The sequence below is a fragment of the Odocoileus virginianus genome, chromosome 27, assembly GCF_023699985.2.
Source record: "Odocoileus virginianus isolate 20LAN1187 ecotype Illinois chromosome 27, Ovbor_1.2, whole genome shotgun sequence".
Classification (NCBI taxonomy): Eukaryota; Metazoa; Chordata; class Mammalia; order Artiodactyla; family Cervidae; genus Odocoileus; species Odocoileus virginianus.
The window spans coordinates 5,687,534-5,708,305 of NC_069700.1; the positions used below are offsets into that span (position 1 = coordinate 5,687,534).

General features: G+C 47.1%; 1 protein-coding gene across 4 annotated transcripts in view; it reads right to left on the reverse strand.

Annotated features, from left to right (window-relative positions):
- ADTRP (androgen dependent TFPI regulating protein) overlaps positions 1-20,772 on the reverse strand; it is a 90,357-nt gene that overhangs the window by 37,767 nt on the left and 31,818 nt on the right. For all 4 annotated transcript variants that reach the window (XM_070457031.1, XM_070457032.1, XM_070457030.1 and 1 more), the window contains exon 4: positions 10,743-10,858. In XM_070457031.1, the coding sequence (XP_070313132.1) occupies positions 10,743-10,858 (116 nt within the window). The remainder of the gene's footprint in view (positions 1-10,742; positions 10,859-20,772) is intronic.

Below are 20,772 nucleotides of genomic sequence, written 5' to 3' on the forward strand. Positions count from 1 at the left end.
ACTCTTTGCAACCCTATGGACCATAGCCCACCAGCTCCTCTGTCCATGGGATTCTCCAGGCAAGAATACTGGAGTGGGTTGCCATGCCCTCCTCCAGGGGATCTTCCCAACCTAGGGATCAAACCCACATCTCTTAAGTCTCCTGCATTGCAGGTGGATTCTTTACTGCTGAGCCACCAGGGAAGCCGTATGTAACCATCAAAAGGAAGGAAATCCTGATATATGCTACAACATGAATGGAACTTGAGGATACTAGGTAAGATAAGCCAGTCACAAAGAGAGAAATACTGTATGATCCCACTTACGTGATGCACTTAGGGTCATCAAACGCATGGAGACCAAGCCGAATGGGGCTGAGGGGAGGAGGGGATGGGGAGTTTCTGTGTGAGGAGTACAAAACTTCAGTTTGGGAAGAAAAGCATTCTGGAAAAGGATAGTGGTGATGGTTGCACAACGAGAATGTCTTTAATGCCACTAAACTGTGTACTTAAAATGGTAAATTTCTAAAAAAATAAAAAAATAAAAAAAATTTAAAAAAAATGGTAAATTTCATGTTGTGTATGTCCCTCGTTCTGGTCCTGCTGGTGTCACTCTGCTGCCCTGGACTTCTTTAGATGCTGCTTTCATGTCCTTAAAAGCAGACTGGATTGAAAACAATGATAGTTATTAGCGTTATGACTAATGCTGGAATTCTGTGACACGTGTATCCCATGGATGTATTATAGAAGGACACCCATGACACTTCTTTCCTGCCTGACTGTATTGCATGACAAGACAGAGAAGGGGACAGAAAGGAACATTTTAGGGACAGAAAGTAAATACCTTCAAGTACCTAGGGCCAGGTGTTTGGGGTCGGTGAGGAGCTCCAAATAGATTCCAAACGGGTTGCATTAATTAGTTTGCTTTGTTTACTTCCTAGAGTTGAAGTTAGGGCTTCCTAGTTTCCATGCACATTTATATAAGATAGTCGACAAGTAAGGACGTTCCCCTAGAGGCCTGGCAAGTTTCTGTTTATTAACTTTTTGTTTCCTCCAGAGTAAGGTTTGTAAAGGAAAGTTCCAGAGGGAAGGTAATGAAGTCTGTGCTTTCCCAGAGAAGGTGCAGAGAAAGTTATAAGTGTGATAACCGACGGCGGGGAAAGTAGTGTAAATACAAATAGAGTGTCAGGGGAGATGGCAGTCAATTTAATGCAGGGCGGTCTGCAGAGAGGCTTGAGTGCGGAGATAGTCATGCCCAGGTGCTATTACCTCTTTATGGCTTGCCGGAATACATGTCAGAAGGGAAGAGAGAGCGGGAGGGGGAGAAGGGAGGACCGGGCGGAAGATGGGAGGCGTGGGGAGGGAGGGAAAGGCACTCAGCCTGTCCGGTCCTCCCCGTCCGCATCAGCCCTCCCTGCTGGTGGTGGTGGTGATGGTTTCGTCGCTCAGTCTTGTCCGACTCTTGCGACTCCATGGGCTGTAGCCCGCCAGGCTCCTCTGCCCGTGGGACTTTCCAGGCAAGAATACTCCAGTGGGTTTCCATTTCCTTCTCCAGAGGATCTTCCCAACCCAGGGATCGAACCCAGGTCTCCTGCACTGCAGGCAGATTCTTTACCGCCCGAGCTATGAGGGAAGCCCTAGGTCCTCCCTAGCTGCCAATATGACCCCACAGAATCCTATTTCTGCAGTGCACTCATTTCATGATTTCAGTCCAGGATCCTCTGTTTCGTCCACTTTCCACACCGCAGCAACTCAATAATGTCTCTTAAAAGAAAACTGTCTGTTCCCGGCGCTCCCCCTCCTCCCAGGGGATCCACGTTGCTTTAGGAAAAGGCCCCGCTCCTCCCCCAGCCTATCTGGCCCTTCCCTGCCCACCCGTCCACCCATCCCTGCTCAGATCCGCAGCCCCACCGTTACGGGCTGAATGAACCAAGCTCCGCAGCTTCCGCACCCTGCTCTTGCCTCTGGAGCATCTCTGAGCTTCACCCTTCCTAGGACGTACTTCTTACTCTGTCCCTAGCCGAATCTTCCTCATGTTTGCATTTTAGCTTAAAAGTTCATTTCTCCAGAAAAAGTTTCCTGCCCATTCTTCTCACAGTTCCCACAACCCCCATCCGATTAGGTTGTCACGCCATGGGCTTCCCCAACCATGAATTTATCCTGGTCGCATATTTGCCTGTCTTTCTTGAGGGCTTCTGGGAGCTCTGTGAGGACGGGGATTTTGTCTGATATGTGTAGCTGTTTCCCAAGTTCCTTATTTTTAGATAAATGGCTGTTGAGGTGGCCCCACGAGCCCCAGCGTCTCCTTTAACTGCGGTTCACGGTGGCTTCTACAGGCAGGCCTTGGCTGCTGCTGCGTCAAGAGCACCGCAGAGGTGTAAACAGTGGCCTTCCAAGTAGCAGTTGATTGGTTGCTCACTTTATTAATACTTTGAAGAGGCCAATGCTTCTGACCCTCAGTTCAGCAATGAATATTGTATGTGGAGCTGTCTGCTGCGTGAATCTATGTGAGTCAGGCTAGGAGGGCATAAACTGGTAGCCAAACATTAATCTTTTTATAATCTCCTCATCCTAAATCTTGTAGCATCAAATGATTATCATGAAATTTGTATTTTCTGTGTCTTATCAATAGTGGAAGTCCGTTGGGTTAGAGGTTAGCAGATAACTAGGGGTTTGGTCGGCTTCAGGCATATAATTCTTAACGTTTTAATTCTCATGTCATATCTTTTGAGACCAGCAGAATAAACAGAATAAAAGTATCCTCTGGCTCCATGTTTTCATAAATAACCCCGTGAGAGGGTCACAGTTACATCTGATGCCAGGAAGCAAGCACAGTCCACATTTACATTTTGCGAATAAATTCAACAAGTTTGCAGAAGACTTCCTGCACCGAAAATGCCCCTGAGAACTTATTACCTGGTGATTCCTTAGCGTGGGGGTGGAACTGGTACTGACTTTGAAACTCCTGCCTCAGTTCACTTATCTGTCCAGGGTTTCTGTTCCTAATGACATATGAAGGATGATATTCCTGGGTGGTTCTGTTGGTAAAGAATCCGTCTGCCATGCAGGAGACCCGGGTTTGATCCCTGGGTCAGGAATATCCCCTGGAGAAGGAAATGGCGACCCATTCCAATATTCTTGCCTAGAGAATTCCATGGACAGAGGAGTCTGGCAGGCTACAGTCCATGGGGTCGCAAAGAGTCAGACATGACTGAGCTACTAACACTTCCACTTTCCTAGCTTTAATAACTACAAGAGCTAAATGTTTTTTTAAATATTAAGTTGTGAAGTTCTACTGTTGCCCTAAAAAGAAATTTCCTGCATGATTTACTTTCAAATAAATCTTAGGTGGGAAGCAAAAAAACATAAATAAATAAATAAATACATTTTTTTTTTTTAAGGAGTGAAAAGAAACTGTGAAGCTAGAGTGTTAGATAAATAGTTTACCTGGGTGGGTGTTTAAAATATCAGCATTAATGAGAGTTGTTGAGGGTGGCAGCCTCTTCATAGCATTTAAAACTGCTGTCCACCCTCGCTGGAAGGCTCCCTTCTGCCTCAAAGATTCCTCCTCCCTCAGGGCCGAAGAGTTCTTTCAGGTTCTTGGTTTTCTACCATCTGGTCATTCTTGGCTATTTATCGGCTACTTTGTGGCCTCTCCTGCCCCTTAGAGGAGGGCTTCCTCAGCCTTTGCTGCCCACTTCTCTCCTCTTCCCTCTGTCTTCTCTTGAGAAACCTCCTCCCACCACGGGGCTCCACTTCCTTTCCCTCCACAGTCCCACCTCCTTGGAGACCACCGGGTCTGCATTTCCAATCGCAAGTTCCTCTAGACAAGCGGCTCGTCTTTGACTGAAGATTTAGAGTTGTCTTTGGGGCATTAGTCACTCAGCCATGTCTGACTCTTTGTGACCCCGTGGACTGTATGTAGCCCGCCAGGCTCCTCTGTCCATGGAATTCTCCGGGCAAGAATACTAGAGTGGGTAGCCATGCCCTTGTCCAGGGGCTCTTCCCGACCCAGTGATCAAACCTGGGTCTTCTGCATTGCAGGCAGATTCTTTACTGTCTGAGCCACCAGGCTGAGTCCAGAGTTGCCTTGGGGGTTCTAAAAATTCTGATGCCCAGAACATATCCCGAACCAATTAAACCAGAATCTTCTGGAATGGGACACAGATATGGGCTTTTAAACTGACTTCTTAACATTATACCCCAAAACTATTTGTTTTTTAACTTCTCCATATCTTTTAATGGAATCACCATCTTCCCAGTTCACCAGCTGAAAATCCTGAGAATTCTCCTTGATTTTTTTCTTTTCATTAACCTACTACACACCAATCAATCCATAAAACCCTATTCTGTTCCACCAACAATGTGTTTCAGGTATATCCCTCATTCCTAATTTACAGCTATATCCCTTTTCAGGCTCTTCTTATCTCTCACTTTTGTAACAGGCAGTTTGGGTGAACAGGAACTGAGATTTGCACAGGAAGAGTGAAAAGTGTAGACAATCATTTCCACGCCTAGCCCTCCATTTCCATTCCTCTTCAATTTGCATGTAGGCTGGCCTGGACCCCAGATGTTGATAACAGGGGAAGCTGTGTGGCATCTTCATATTTATTTTCCTATATTAATTTACATGAGGACTAAGGAGTTCTTCTGTGGAAAATGAGGCTAGGATTCTGACCCCAACTTTGTAGGCTGTAAAATAATGGTGCCATCTCGATGGTCCCAGACTAAGGTCACATTTCAGGAAAGGGTCACGGTGGCTCTGGGAGGAAATTCACACAGTGCACTAGTGGGAGTGGGAGAGGATTGTTGGTGTGTGTATAACAAGGAGGCTGATCCTGGAACTCAGCTTAGTTCGCCCATCTGGCAATTTCTGATGTCCTCTCTGGGTAAGATGTCTATGTGTGTAATTGGGCATGTGTAAATGGGTGCAGAAACTTAGAGGGTTATTACACTTGGAGTGACCAGACAGCTTGGCCCTGGGTCCTCACCCAAGTGAGCACAGAACCGAAGAAAGGAATCATGTCTCTTTCCCCCTAGGAGCTGCAGTTGAGCAGGGACTTCACAGATCTCTCTCCCCAGGCTGGGTTACAGCTGCCTATCTGTGTGACATTTGCACCTGGCATGGAATACCCTACACACTGGCAGAGACACCTACCGCATCAGCGGACTTCTGGTCTATCAAGAGCAAGGTGTTGGTCCACTGCAGGCCAGCTGGGCTGCTGCAGTAGCCCTCGGCCTCGTTCTACTGCCGACAGAGGAGACTGATGGGCGGGGGCAGTGTGGGCCGTGACAGCGATGGGGCGGTAACTGGCCTTAAGGCAGCTCCCCGGGGCGGTGTTGGATCCCGGAGGTTGGGATCTTTACTGTGACTTTACAGTCTGTGAGGGAGAGGGATGCTCAGGACAGTGTACACAGGGCCATGTGTGAACACTCACTGAGTTATTAAGATCCCTTAGAGATGGAGGTCTTGGAGGACTAGACCCCTTTGCAGAAGGATGTTCCAAGCGTCCAGACGTGGGGTGACGCTGGCATTGTGAAATGTCCTTGGATGAAGAATAAACCATCGCGACTGAACTAGATGACTTCAGAGTATTCTGGATGACTTTTTATTCGGATATTGCTTGATTCTATTTTGCTTTCCTCTTCTTGCTGCGTCAATCCATTATAGGTACTGTGGTCAAGATAGTCTTTTTAAAGCATAACTCTATGGCCAAGTTATAATTCTCACTCCTAACGCCACGGCAAACAAACATCAGCGACAGCCACGTCTCACATAGTCTATACCGTGTCCAACCCCCTCCAGCTTGCCATCTGCAAGACTGTGAGCGGGCAGTTTCAGGGTCATTTCCTGTTAGTTTCTTTCACTAGTAGGTCTGGCTAAAGTGAAACCATTGCTTTAACATGATCTGTGTCCTCTTGGCTTTGCGATTGTGCTGTGCTGTTCAGTTTCTCCTATTTTTTTTTTTTTTTTTTTTTGGTGCTTCAACCCAGCCAGTCCTTGAGGGCCCAGATCCAACGACACCTTTGATGAAGTCCTTCCCACACAGCCCAGCCAGACGTAACCGCTTCCTCCTCGTGTTCCTGTTGGCTACTTGTACTTGTTATGACATTTTATCACTTCCCATCTTGTGTTCTTATAATTTGTATGCATGGCTCATCTCCACTTATTAAGTACAAACCCTCTCCAGGCTGGGGCTTGGCCTTATATAACTTTGCTTTTCCCAGCAGGACCAGTCCTGTGTTAGGGGAAATATTTGTTCAATAAAAGAGTGAATAAAAGCCAGCAGTAGGAACATTTCTGTTTTCCTGCTCTTCAGCACGGCCTCAGAGAGAGCTAGGTGATGTGTTCCGGGGTGAGAGAGAAGGGAGGAGTGAGCGAGCTACCATATTTATAGATGACTAATGCTTTCCAAAGGAAATGAAAGATTTAGTTATTACTACTTTGCGAAGCTTTATTTTCCCTCTTCGGGGCCAGCCCTCCAATCTTGCAATCTGAAAAATAACAAAAAAGCAAGTGCCACATAGGAGGCCGTCTCCATGGTCTCGGGGGCTATTTTTAAGTCATTGTAACATGGTTTCAGCAGAGAAATGCTTCCCCGGGTCAGGGTTGTTGCCATTTTTTCAACTCATGTTGGTTTCCCACGCTCTCTCTGGCTGGGGACCATATTCTTTACCTCATTCCTGCTATGCAGTTTCCCTATTTGAGCATCCAAACAGACACGCCTGACAGATGACCCTAAAATATCTCCATGGATATCCATAGTCTGTGGGACTTGTTGATGGCCATCTGTGGCCGCAAAGGCCCATGTGCCCCCAGAGTGTACGTAAGGGTGGAGGCAGCTGGCAGCAATGAGTCTGAGCTCCCCTGATGAGGGAACAGCCAGAGTGGGGGTGCTGTCAAACAGGAGGGCAGCGTAGAAGGCCTACACACAGGTATCTTTGCTCCATTCCAGCAAAAATGAGGCCTCCTGTCCAGAATGCTGATTTTGTCCTTCCTTAACGATTCGTCGTTGTTGTTGTTTCATCACTAAATTGTGTCTGACTCTTTCATGACCTCATGGACTGTAGCCCACCAGGCTCCTCTGTCCATGGGATTTCCCCAGCAAGAATACTGGAGCAGGTTGCCATTTCCTTCTCCAGCGGATCTTCCCGACCTAGGGGTCGAACCCGCCTCTCCTGCATTGACAGGCAGATTGCTTACCAGTAAGCCACCTGGGAAGCTCCTCATTAATGATAAGAAAAACCAAATCCCAAATCACTTCAGCTCCCTGTCAGGGTCCACCCGCCTACATTCCTGCTGGTAATAGGGCTCCGTCCCTTCCCATCATTTGCTCCATTATTTCGCTGTAAGGGACAGTTTGAGCACAGACCTGAGAATGACTTCATGCAAGCTTTTAGATGCTAGAGATGATGATAAGATTGTTTGCATTCTCAACCCTCCAGCATTTAGTAGTGTATGTTTTACACAAACAATGTTAGTCCAGGTTCCTCTGTCCATGGGATTCTCCAGGCAAGAATTCTGGAGTGGGTTGCCATTCCCTTCCCCAGGGGATCTTCAAGACTCAGGGATCGAACCTGGGTGTCGATCAAATGTTGCAGGCAAATTCTTTACCATCTGAACCACCAAGGAAGCCCCAAACAGGGAGTGAACAAATACCTGGCCATCTGAATTCACTGAAAAGAGACCTGGATCTGAAAGTCCTTGATTTAAGTCTCGGCTTTGATTTTTCCTCGCCATGTGACCTTGGCCACGTCATTTAACCCACTGAGCCTTCCACCACCCACCGTCTCCGATTCTGTTTGCAGATTGATTGATATTGCCATCTGTAAGCCAATATCAGCTCTCTTGAGTTACTGCAAATGCCACAAACTGGCTTCCCTGTCTTGTTCCTCTTTAACGTCCACACTTTTCAGCCAGAATCATCTTTCTTCCACAAGTCACATTATTTTACCTGTCTGCGGAAACTTCACAGAGAAAACCCCCTCAGTTTAGAAGTCTGATCTCACCGATGTGAATTCTTGCTCTAATTCCTCCCTGTCTCCCAGTTCAGCCATGCCCTCAGCTCCTCCAGCCTTTCAGGTATGCTATTCCTTCTGCCTGAAGCTCCTTTCCACATCTCTGTTGACTTCTACTTATTCTTTGAGCCTCAGCTTAGACACCGCCTCCCTTGAGAAGCCAGTCCTTGACATTCCGCAGCACCCTGTGCTTACCGCTATTCGGGTCTCATCACCCTGTCTGACCGTCGTCTCTTTTCTTTCCTCTGTCTCAGGCAGTCCCTGAAGGCAGCCTTGTATCTTGTATATCTCTGTGTCCTCATACCTTTGCTCAATGCCTGGCACTGAGGGCTCAGTGCCTTCTCGTTACACCTCCTTTCTCCAACACCCACGTTCCCTGCATTGTCAGAGTACATGCCCGGGCAGCTGTGAGCCAAACCCTCTTGGCCACTGCGTTTCATCTTTACGGGCATCACAGTTTTCTCCAAATAGGCTTAGGTGCTTTTTACCTCCTTGGTTTCTGAGGAGAAAGAGTGAGGGTAGATATGAGGATTGATGATCAACTCCCAAGTCCTTAGGCAGAAAAAAATTAATAGACCAAAAATGCTATCTTATATACAAAGTCTAAAAGTTACCCTTGGCAAGAAAGAATAAAATCAGCTGAAAGTCCACCAAATAAAAAAAAAAAAAAACCAGTATGGAAATTCATGTGCTTAATCAATCAGCTACCATCCTGCTTCTTCTCAACACACACAAGAGAAAAAAGTGTATCTTTTATGCATATGCTTACCCGACCCCAGGTCCTAGATATTCTGTAGTTAGGGATTACTTTTTTTTTTCATTTATTTTTAATAGTTGGAGGCTAATTACTTTACACTATTGTAGTGGTTTTTCCCATATATTGATGTGAATCAGCCTTGGGATTTACATGTGTTCCCCATCCTGATCCCCCCTCCCACCTCCCTCACCATCACATTTCTCTGAGTCTTCCCAGTGCACCAGCCCTGAGCACTTGTCTCATGCATCCAACCTGGGCTGGTGATCTGTTTCATCCTTGGTAATATACATGTTTCGATGCTATTCTCTCAGATCATCCCACCCTCGCCTTCTCCCACAGAGTCCAAAAGTCTGTTCTATACATCTGTCTCTTTTTCTGTCCTGCATATGGTTATCATTACCATCTTTTAAAATTCCATATATATACGTTAGTATCCTGTATTGGTGTTTATCTTTCTGGCTTACTTCACTCTGTATAATGGGCTCCAGTTTCATCCATCTCATTAGAACTGATTCAAATGTATTCTTTTTAATGGCTGAGTAATATTCCATTGTGTATATGTACCACGGCTTTCTTTCTTTAGTTAAGCCAGAGTTGGAAAATACATAGCACATGTCCCACCACTCTCCAGTCACATACTATTGGCAGATATTGCTAGATGATAGCACAAGTGGGTTGCCATTCCCTTCTCCAGGGGCTCTTTCAGACTCAGGGATTGAACCTGGGTCTGCATCTCTGGATCCAGTTAGGGTCCCAGAATCCTCCTTGACACTGTGCTCCAGATCTCAGCTACCAGCAGGTCCCAAATTTATGCCTTACCCTCTCAAACTGTCCTTTGTGAAAAGGCAGGGGCCCGGGTTGGTGAACAGTGTCAGTCAGTGGAGAGCTGGGGTGGATGTATTGAGCAAGTGATGTCTTAGGGACAGGAGAAAGCTGAAGGGCTTTGCCCTCAGGGAATGAAGGCCGCAGAAGTATGGGAGAAAGCTGTCTTGCAAAAGGGAAGGGAAGGCTAGCGAGGAACCAGCACCTGCGTTCTGGGCACTGAGACAAAGGCTGGGGAAGCAGGTGCTGCTGGAGCCCCAGTCCTGTGGACTGTGTCCTCTTCCAGGCTTCTGTCTCTACGGGAGCACTGCCCTGGGCGAAGCTTTCCCCCAGTGGGGGTCGGGGAGTTAGCCAGATTGGCAGATGTGAGAGGCTTAGGTGAGACGAGGCTACAGTAGGAACACCAAGATTTACATCCAGTCTGCAGGTATTTTGCTTGGCACACCCCTCCCAGTAGAGCCAGAGCTTGGCTGTGGGTGAGAAGGCTGTGCAATGGAAAGGGGCGTCCCCAGGTACCGAGTGCGTGGCCAAGCACCTTCCCTTGATTACAGACATTGGGCAAAACCTCTGAGAATTCGTGTCGCCAGGTGTTGAATGATGAAATCTAGGCCAGCTACTTAAATTATCTCCCAGGCCTCCAGCTAGGCTGTTCTGCAAGCCCCTGGGCAGTTGCCCAAATGCCCTCTTGGTGCTCGAGTGCCAGATGTTGATGCAAATAAGCCCATGGTGATCCAGGCAAGAGGGATGAACCACACCTTGGCTGCTCAACCTGTCAAATGACTTTTTAGATGGAATGTGTTTAGATGTCCTAGATCATTCAGCCATTCAAACATTTTAATTACAGATGGAACCAAAGATCAATGTTTTCCTAGGGAAAGTAACATGCATAGCTTTACAATGATGAATTCTTCATGAGGGGGTGGGAGAGCTCGAGACCTGCCGTGTGCGCATGCACGTATACCTGCATATTCTTGGCCGTGATGTTTCCCTGAGCAGCAAAAGCAAACAATAAGATTCATTTCTTTTTTTCCTGCAAATTAAAAGATGGTGAAATCCCTGCTGTCTCAAGATAAAGGCACGCTTATAGAACAGTGTGCTGCTTCTGGAATATTCCTCAGAGTCTGGAATGACCAGTCCAAGTTGATTTTTCTCTCTGCCAGTCTTACCTGCTGACATAGGCGAGGCAAGCAGCGGCCAGCAGGGTGAGTCCTCTCTTCCTCAGCGGGTAGCAGTGTGGTCTGAGGATGACCTCGACTAGCGAGAACGGAAGGATGAACGTGTGCTGCAGGAGACAGCATGAGAGCTTGTCAAGTGAGGGCGCCCCCGCTGCCCCCAGCGCCCCCAGGTCTCTCTTCCCCTGCAGCCTCCCCTCCTACACAGACACCAGATGAAACTTTGCAGAACTTGGCTCGGCTCTGCTCCTTAGAGGCCAAGGGCTTACAGCGGGTCTCTACTGCCCACCACACTGATCCGGACTCTCTGTCTAGCTACCAAGGCTCTTTGTAACATGCGACCACCCTTCTGGTCTTGCGTATCGCTTGCTGCTCCGCTATCCTAACACACACACACACACACACACACACACGGACATATGCAACACTCCGTCACGGACCCAGGCTGTTTCCTTCCCTCTTTGCACTCAGCGTGTCTGCTTCCCCTTCACACTCCTGTTCGTGCCTCGACGGTCTGTGTGGAGCGTGCTCCCCCCCCACCCCCAACCAGGTTCATCTCGTCCACGCTGTTCACAGCCAGCGCCGTCTTCCACGCCTCTGTCTCTGAATTTCCCTCTTGCTGGTTTCTCTCCCTGCTGCATTGACACCCCATGCCGTGGAGTCTAGCACTCTCGGCGCGCGTTCGTCGGCTCTGTCAGGAGAGGCCGAGAGGCCATCAGCCCGTCTCTGCCTGCCGCGGGGCGCCGGGCTCCGTGGGACGGTCCTGCTGATGGTGCCGGGTGCTGGGCCAGGGGCGGGGAGAGGCTCCTCTGAAAGCTCTGTCCTCTCCCCGCGCCTTCCCTGCTTCACCTCCTTTATAACCATCTGTTTTCTCACATCTTTCAAACTCTTGAACACTAGGTTTTACTAAAGACATAATCGAGGATGAGTGGTGTTTTCTGGCACAAAGACTGCCGTGTTCCACTCCGCTCTGGCTTCTGGGAACTGACCTGGGAAAGGTGACTGGAGTCTATTGGCAACGTCCTTTCACGTATTAAACATGTTTCTTCAGTTCCTCTGTGGTACTCCGTGCTTATTGGCAAACATCTCGCAGTGTTAATGTTATACACTTTTTACATTTAGAGCGATCACCCCTCTTCCATCCCTGCTCCCCAGTTTCCTCAGCTCTTGGAAGCCTCTTGCATGGATAGGTGCATCTGCCAGCTCTATCCGAGCCCCATGGCTGAGCCCCGAGACGGCCGTGTCAGCACCTTAATCACAGCAGTGGCCGGGGCTTAGGAATGTCACAGAGCCGCGTCACATGCTCCGGTGCCCGGCTGTGCTATTGTCCCTGTGATTGTCATCACCCCTGTTGATGGTGACCCAGTGTGGAGTGGGGTGAGTTCAAGGTTCTGGGATGTCCACAGCACCAGATGTCCGACGGCAACCTTGCCTGTGGCCGGCGATCGGCTGGAGTGTGGTTGCGTCTCCACGGGTCCCTCCCCGACCCATAGCTGGTGCCCACGCTCCCAGCGATGGCCACCTCAGAGCCCTCGCAATACTCTGCGACCGACACTGATGCCCCTTTCACCCTCCAGCAGGCCAGAGATGGGGCTGCCTGCCTCTCCGCCCCGCCTTCACCCCGTCAGGAAGGTCCGACTTCTATTAGGAGCCATTAGCAGTCCCATTATGCTGGCCACTGATCTGACAGAGTTTATTATCCCTGCCCACAGTCAGAAGCTTCTGTTCTCTTCGTTAATGATCGCTTGGAACAGAATGCCTGTGCTGCAGTGCAGTGCGTTTGCATCGGGAGCAAATGAGTTCACAGTGATTAATGCTTTTGCGACAAATAACTCAGGAATGCATGAGTGGTTGCCTCTTCTAGGAGCCTGCCCTTTGCAACTGACATTCAATTGGATTTCCAAATGAGTTCTCCATGATGGCTTCTGGGAAGTTTGCTTCAGTGATGTCATTAGTGATGGGCCATATACTGTGGCTTAATACCAACTGAAAGGTCTTTAAAAGAATCACATTGTTTGGTCAGGGCTGGGGGGTAGGAATGAGGAAAAGAGGAAGATTGTATTCTGTGAGCTTTCTAAATATTGAACTACTGTGAAGAGTCAGGCGTGACGCCATAAACCTCCCGGTATTCCAGAGGTACTGGCATTTCACCTCACGTTGACATAAATTACATAACCTTTGTCAGGCAGCACATATTTTTGAAAAACAGGAGAAGAATTTACTAAGAGAAAAATCAAATATGCTTTCTGCTTCCAAAAAATCTAATAATTAGGCTAGGATTGACACAAATTAGAATGCTGCCAAAAATTACTGAAAACAGTGACTCATTCTGTATTTCAATTAACAGTTTCTCAGTTTCCCTTATAAACAGTGAAGCTGACAAAAATTAATTATCTCAGAGGGGGTAAAATATTTCCTTCCAAAGTAAACAAAGCATCATGGTTGCTGAAACAATAGTATGCGTAAACAGAGGGGATGGGAGGAAGCTATCTTTCCTCGTCAACTGAGCTATCATTTTGGTCGATTTTTCTTTAAATACCTCATTCCAAGAGCATTGGTTAAAAGGCAAGTGTTGTTCTTTTTTTTCATCTTCTTCTACTAAGTTACACCTTTCCTCCTATCCTTTGTGTGATACCTACTTCCATCTGAACATCTTGGAGACAGAACTATAAGCATGAAAGACTGATTTAATTATTTATATAATAATTGCACTTCAGATTCCGTGGTTGCAAAGTAGCCTTGCAGATAAGTGCTCAAATTTGCCAGCCTATAGAGAATTCCTATAAGGTTATATGAATGGCAACATGGAAAGTAATGAGCACTTATTTTTACTAACTTCATAGCAGTAGACAAGTAGCTGCTCTAAATTGCTTCTCTGTGTCTGAGGCTCAAATTAAAACAGGATACATTTGCCTGACTACTGAGAAAGACACAAGTCTCGATCACTCAGATAACCCACGGAGGCGACAAATCTCCTTCCTTTGGAAGGCTAGGATAGCCAGACTCCTATCTCCAAGATTCTTGGAGGTCCAAGAGCACTTAATTGTTTTCAGCGAAAGAAACTTAGAGAGCCAAGACTTTTTAAAAATCAGACAATACCATTTTAAAGTAAGTTCTCTGCCTCCTTCCTCTATTTCATTTCCTTATGACATCAGCTCTTAGGTAGAGTTGACCAATATAAATATGTCAGCCTCCACCTTCTCAGACTGGTCATTGAGAGGCTTTTCCCTCCATGTGCTGTTTCTAGTCCTGAGCTGATGCAACATTGCCCAGTTCACATTTGCTTCAATCTTCTCCCTCCTTCCTCTCTGTTCAGCAGCACTTGGATCTGAGAATTAGTTCCTTCTATTGGCTCTCCCCAATCTGAGGTTCTTTCTCTCAAGTCTTTAAGCTCACGTCTTTGGTTTGTTTTTCATACTAATGGATAGACGTTTAAAATGAAGTTTTAGTGCACCAGTAAGATTTTACTTCTGGGTACATACACAAGAATATTTTTGCTTACTGTATATTAAATATATTATTTTTAAAATGTGTTTCAAAATGGGAGCCTTCACAAAATCTCCTCAGGGCAAACACATGGTCAAAACATCAATTAAAACTTAAACATAAATAAAACAATAGACATGAAAATGGAGGCAAAACAAATCTTAATAGAACACCATTGTACCCAGGCTTGTTATTACAACGGCAGATCATGTTCCTTAAGCTTGAAAACTACACACAGTGAAAAACACACAGTCAATGGTTGCTTTGTGAACCTTAGTAAGGCAACCTCTGGTTTTGATAATATCCATCTGCCAGCTAAAAAACTTGACCTCACTCCTCACCAGCTTCCCTCACTGCAGTTTCTGCCTCTAGATCCCACAGTTTGGGACGGGGTGATGGTCTTTCTGGGAATATTTCATATCCAAAAGCAGAGACCACCTGTATTCTCTGTGGCCCTTATGTTACTAAAGGTGCAGTTTTGCTGCAAGAATGGTCATCTAGGTATGTAGACACAGGTTATATTCCTTATTTATCTTAGGGACTTTTTTCACTCTTCCACCAGGAATCTTTTCCATCTCAAATACGAGAGCTTATGGAAGATAACTGGATTTGTAAAAATTCCCTTTTCTACTTTCTAGGAATCCAGGTGCACAGATGAGGCACTACTGTAACTAAAGAGTCAGTGCTCGGCTATGAGGGACTGGGAAGATAAGCCACCCACGGAGAGAGTTAGATGCTTCCCTTTGATCTTAAGTCTACCGCGGTGGGCTGACTCAGCCCAGTCAGGTTAAAATTCAGAGAACACAAGTTAAAAAACAATGGTTTTATTTATTGCAGAAGAGTAGTAATGTTTGCGATTTACTCTGATTGGGGACAGCAGAGGACGAGATGGTTGGATGGCATCACCGACTCAATGAACATGGATTTGGGTGGACTCCGGGAGTTGGGGATGGACAGGGAGGCCTGGCGTGCTGCGGTTCATGGGGTCACAGAATTGGACACGACTGAGCGACTGAACTGAACTGAACTGCACCAAAAATAAGAAGAGTTGATGGATAGATAGATACATAGATTTATCACAAAGCAAATACAGTAAACTAATCAGTCCATCCTAAAGGAGATCAGTCCTAGGTGTTCATTGGAAGGACTGATGCTGAAGTTGAAACTCCAATACTTTGGTCACCTCATGTGAAGAGTTGACTCATTGGAAGAGACCCTGATGCTGGGAGGGATTGGGGACAGGAGGAGACGGGGACGACAGAGGATGAGATGGCTGGATGGTATCACTGACTCAATGGACATGGGTTTGGGTGGTCTCCGGGAGTTGGTGATGGACAGGGAGGCCTGGCATGCTGCGGTTCACGGGGTCGAAAAGAGTCAGACAGGACAGAGCGACTAAACTGAACTGATTAATAGCAGGACCTAACAGGCAGGTTACAGGTGTTCTCTATAAAATTTTTTCAGCTGTGCTTTATGTTTAAAAATATTCCTAATAAAATGTTGGGAGAGATGTGAATAGTGTTACTGACCTGGAAAGAGAAATGAATGCTCCATTGGGCTGAGGAAGAAAAAACATGCCATTATTTATGAACTTGTATGTGACTTGAGCAGGTGGTTAAATGATAACTTTCTGAATCTTTTACGGTTAAAAGATAACTTTCCGAATCTTCTGAACTTTCTAAGTGATTTTTTACTTACTATGCTACTGTCCTTTGGGTTAAAAAGTAGTTTAGCCAACATTTCAAAGCAGCATTCTTCTATTAATAGGAAGCTAGTTGGCTCTGATAGTGTCCAGCCTGGTGAAGAAGTGTCCATTTAGATTCTATCCAGTTAAGGGTGAGATAAAAGAAAGATCTGGACTCTTAGGACCCTGCAGTCAGGAATATACCTGCCTCTTCCTGTTCTCCTCCTCTCTGTCCCTGCCTCTCCAAAGCACCCAAACCCCTTCCTCTAAGCTGACTCTTTCCAGCAATAATAACACCCCAGACACCAGCTGTAATCAGTGACTCATTTCTTTTCCTTCTCAATTCAAACTCGATTCACTTTCCCCTTCAGATGTTTCCCATGGCCGCCTATTCTTTTTATCTTCCCCAGCATCACCTCGCTCACTTTCTTCTATTTTGGCACATACTCAACGTTGCAATTAGACCAAGTCTCTTACGGCAAGTTTCACGTTACTTCTGTGGCTCCCTGTTCCCTCAGTCCACTGTGCACTGCTCTGATCTCATCTGTCTCTCACATTTCCCACTGTATCTCAACAGGCTTCCACTCAACCCAGCTCCTCTTTGTTGTGTTCCATCCTGTTTCCTTCTCTAGAACTCCTCCCTCTTCTCATCTACCTAACTCTTTTCTCAATTCTTCCCTCTCAATCAGACCCACACACCTTTGAGATGCCTCCCAACCAAAAGCACACACATTAACACGAGAAGATGTGAAAGGTCACGAGGACCCAGGAGGAGACTGAAACAGGAACTCACTGGCCAGAGGTTTGCTGGACAGCTGCATCAAGATTCAAACTTAGCAGATCCATTCCGGAGCCAGAATGAAAAGACAGAGAACGTACACAGTTCCTTTTCTAGGGAAAATTAAGCTTTTCCACTAGTAATTAGGCCTTGAAGAACTCTTCTCTGTTGCATTTTATTGCAAAGAGGAACTAAAGAGCCTCTTGATGAAGGTGAAAGAGGAGAGTGCAAAAGTTGGTTTTAAGCTCAACATTCAGAAAACGAAGAGCATGGACTCTTCATGGCATCACTTCATGGCAAATAGATGGGGAAACAATGGAAACAGTGAGACTTTATCTTCTTGGGCTCCAAAATCACTGCAGATGGTGACTGTGGCCATGAAATTAAAAGACACTTGCTCTTTGGAAGAAAAACTATGAGAAACCTAGACAACATATTAAAAAGCAGTGACATTACTTTGCCGATAAAGGTCTGTCTAGTCAAGGCTATGATTTTTCAGTAGTCATATATGAATGTGAGAGTTGGACTATAAGGAAAGCTCAGTGCTGAAGAATTGATGCTTTTGAACTGTGGTGTTGAAGAAGACTCTTGAGAGTCCTTTGGCCTGCAAGGAGATCCAACCAGTCCATCCTAAAGGAAATCAGTCCTGAATATTCATTGGAAGGACTAATGTTGAAGCTGAAGCTCCAATACTTTGGTCACCTGATGCGAAGAACTGACTCATTAGAAAAGACCCTGACACTGGGAAAGATTGAAGGCAGGAGGAGAAGGGGACGACAGAGGATGAGATGGTTGGATGGTATCACTGACTCGAAGGATATGAGTTTGAGTAAACTCCGGGAGTTGGTGATGGATAGGGAGGCCTGGCGTTCTGCAGTCCATGGGGTTGTAAAGAGTCGGACACGACTGAACAACTGAACTGACTGTAGTAACAGGGCCCTGGTCTCCCCAGTGTCCCCAGAGCAGAACATTTCAGAGACCCTAGGTACAGCTCATTTTAAGTACCCTAAAATGATACATTCTGGAAGCAAAATAATAAAACATGCTTTGAAGGGGCTTTTGCCAGTAAGGGGATAACACTATACGATTACCTGGGTTCTGAGGACCAGGGCAATAGCGGGACTCCAGAAATAACATCTCTGCCACGAGTGCCTTTGCTTTCCCTCTGTGAGTCAGACAACAGCCAGTGTTTCATTCTCTGTTTAGACCCTAGAGTGTAGGTATTATACACTGTTGATGACGCAGAGACCTAAAGGCTTGCAGGAATTCAGAGTCAGCGGTGCTGACATTCTTTTATTGCAAATAAGCAGCCTCACCACAGAAACCATCCTGCCTCTCGGAGCTGAGAGCCCAGCTTTTTCTGCCACTTCTGGGGCCCAGGTCACAGGCGTGTCACACCCCTGACACATCCTGCTTCTGCATGAGATGCGGACTCTCCCCTGCCCTTCCTGCAGCTCTTTTGGTTTACACTAGGCTCTTCTGTGCTTACTTATATTCAGTTTTCAGTTTTTACACTGTGAATTTCATGTGTTTTTCTTCTAATCTCAGTTAGATTATAAACAATTTAAGGTCAAACCTCTCTCCTTCTATTTATTTTCAGGACTCCCTTTCACCCTCTGATCAATACATACTTTTTGACTGGTTTTCCTCATTGGAACCTGTGTGTTACAAAGAAGAATTAAACCCCTAATATGGCCTGCAAAGCTCCCCATGATCCGGTTGCCTGCCCCATCTGACTCCCTACCCTGCGCCCCTGTCCTAAAACCTTCACCCGGCCCTTACCCCCCGACTACACTGCCCTCCACCCACGGTCCCTGTTCTCACCCCTGGTACATTACGCATACTTATGTCTCTCCTTCCTCAGCCCCCTCCGCCTTCTCCCCTTGTAGGGCTCAGGGTAGAGATCACGGCCTCCAGGGCAAAACCGAACCTCTGGCAGGCGACCTTCCTTGGCAAGGCTGGATCACCCCTGTGCTCACCTACATCATAGCATCGCACTCTCTTTCACCCAGTTCTAGCCAGACCTTCCAGCAAGGGAAACAACTCAAGGCTGAGGGCTGTCTCCAGGTGATCTCCAGTGTCTAACACGGGGCTTAACCTCTCTGGCCACTGAGAACCTGTGGCATTAGTGCTTGAATCAGTGAAACAGCGGAGTGGGACAGAAGAGAAAGAAGGGTTCTTCTGCATAGCCTGGGAAAACAGTGTTCTGGAGCGAGAGGACCACAGCCACAGGCTAGACTCAGCCAGCCTTGGCAGCCGCAGATTAGGCTGTGCCCGTGGTTAGCAGGGCCACAGAATCAACCCCTCTTCAGGCTGGTCACCTTTACCATCTGTCAAGGCTATAGTGCGTGCATGTGTGCTAAGTTGCCTTAGTCACGTCTGACTCTTTGCGACCCGATGGACTATATACTGCCAGGCTCCTCTGTCCCTGGGATTCTCCAGGCAAGAACACTGGAGTGGGTTGCCATGCCTTCATCCAAGGGATCTGCCCCACCCAGGGATCGGACATGCGTCTCCTGTAGCTACTGCATTGCAGGCGGATTCTTTAGCCCTGAGCCACTAGGGAAGCTACAGATGGCGCCCCAAACCCTGAAACGTGTATGTGGTGGGTCACAGGAGCAGCTGTAAGAAATGTGACTCCTGGGAGCAACCTCTGGGCGCCCACACGATGGCCACTAAATCAGAGACCCAACAAAGACGGGTGACCCTCCCTGCAGCCCCGCAGGACGTCAGGAGATGTTGAGCCAGCAGGCCCTTTTTTCTGGGACCCACTGGCTGGGGCCCTCTGTTCTGAGACTGGGCCAGCTGGAAACTCACCAGGTTTTGTCTGCTGTCCTCCTTGCACCCCTTCTCTCTGTCCCTCTGTAATCCATGCTTCCTCCGTGCCTCTGTGCTGGGCTCCACGGAGCACACACGGAGACTTGCTTTTAAGACATAGACAGATGGGCAGCTCTCTAGAAAGCTGCTCCAAGTTGGAGGAAGGAGACTGTTCTTTTCAAGAAAGAGAGTTTGCGAAGTGCAAGAATCTGCCCTTGCCTTAGAGCCCCCGTCTCTCAGGACGCTGTCCTGTCCCCTGGACGACTCTCTCCTCTCCATGTGGCTAAAGGTGTCCAAGTGGAGGCGGCTGGCTTCCCTGGGAGACTGCAGTGAACCCGCAAAGCACCCAGTGAGTGCAGGCACTGGGGGCCAAGTTCCAAACCCTTCAGGTGACGGATCCCGCGCTGGACCATTCCACACTGTCTCCTTCCTGCCTCCGGCTCTCCTTGCTGACCCATTGGGGTATTCCTAAAGGGACTCATCCGCTGTTTGGCAAGAATGGGAGTTGCTCACTGAGGATTTTCCCAGATGTATGTAAGTGGTTGATTGAGGGTTAGCCTGTAAGTTAGTCTGTATGAGAGGGGGTACCTGAGCTCACTGTGGGGGGTCTCCCACAGTGAGGAAAGAGATGGATCGGAGTGGGATCTGGAAGCAAAAGAAAAGTTTGCTTGGGAAATACCCTCATTTGATATCCTTCAACCACCTCATGAGCAGCAGAGATGTTTCAGCATTCCAGACCATTAAAAGGTCCAGAAGATATGGTCTTGAAACTCACAAAGATACTGATGAACTTCAACTTACACCGACTCTAAGACTGCAGGTTGCATGCAGACCTGGGCAGGCTCTCTGTCGTGGAGGTTTCGACAGCATTAAGCAGCAGCAGGCGGCACTGGGTTGAGCCGTTGAAGTCCACAACCAAACAGAACAAGTTGTCATTCACGGCAAAGACCACCTGCTTCTCCTTCACACACTAGGTAAGAATTCATCACACCTAAGAGACTCAAGGGTTTCTTCCCAACAGCTTTTAGGCATCCCAGAAAAGGAGTGTGAAGACAATCTGTGTCTTAACATCTCATAGACGGTCACTAAACTGTGTTTTATTCTCTCAAAATAAAAGCCAATCTTCATTCTCTTTTATTAAAAGAGGATAACTATAATCACAGACTACTTTTTCAGTTATGAACAATTATTTTTCTTGCTGAGCATCAAAAAGCCCAACAGTGAAAACAAAAGGGACCTTTATAGGATAGCAAACGGAA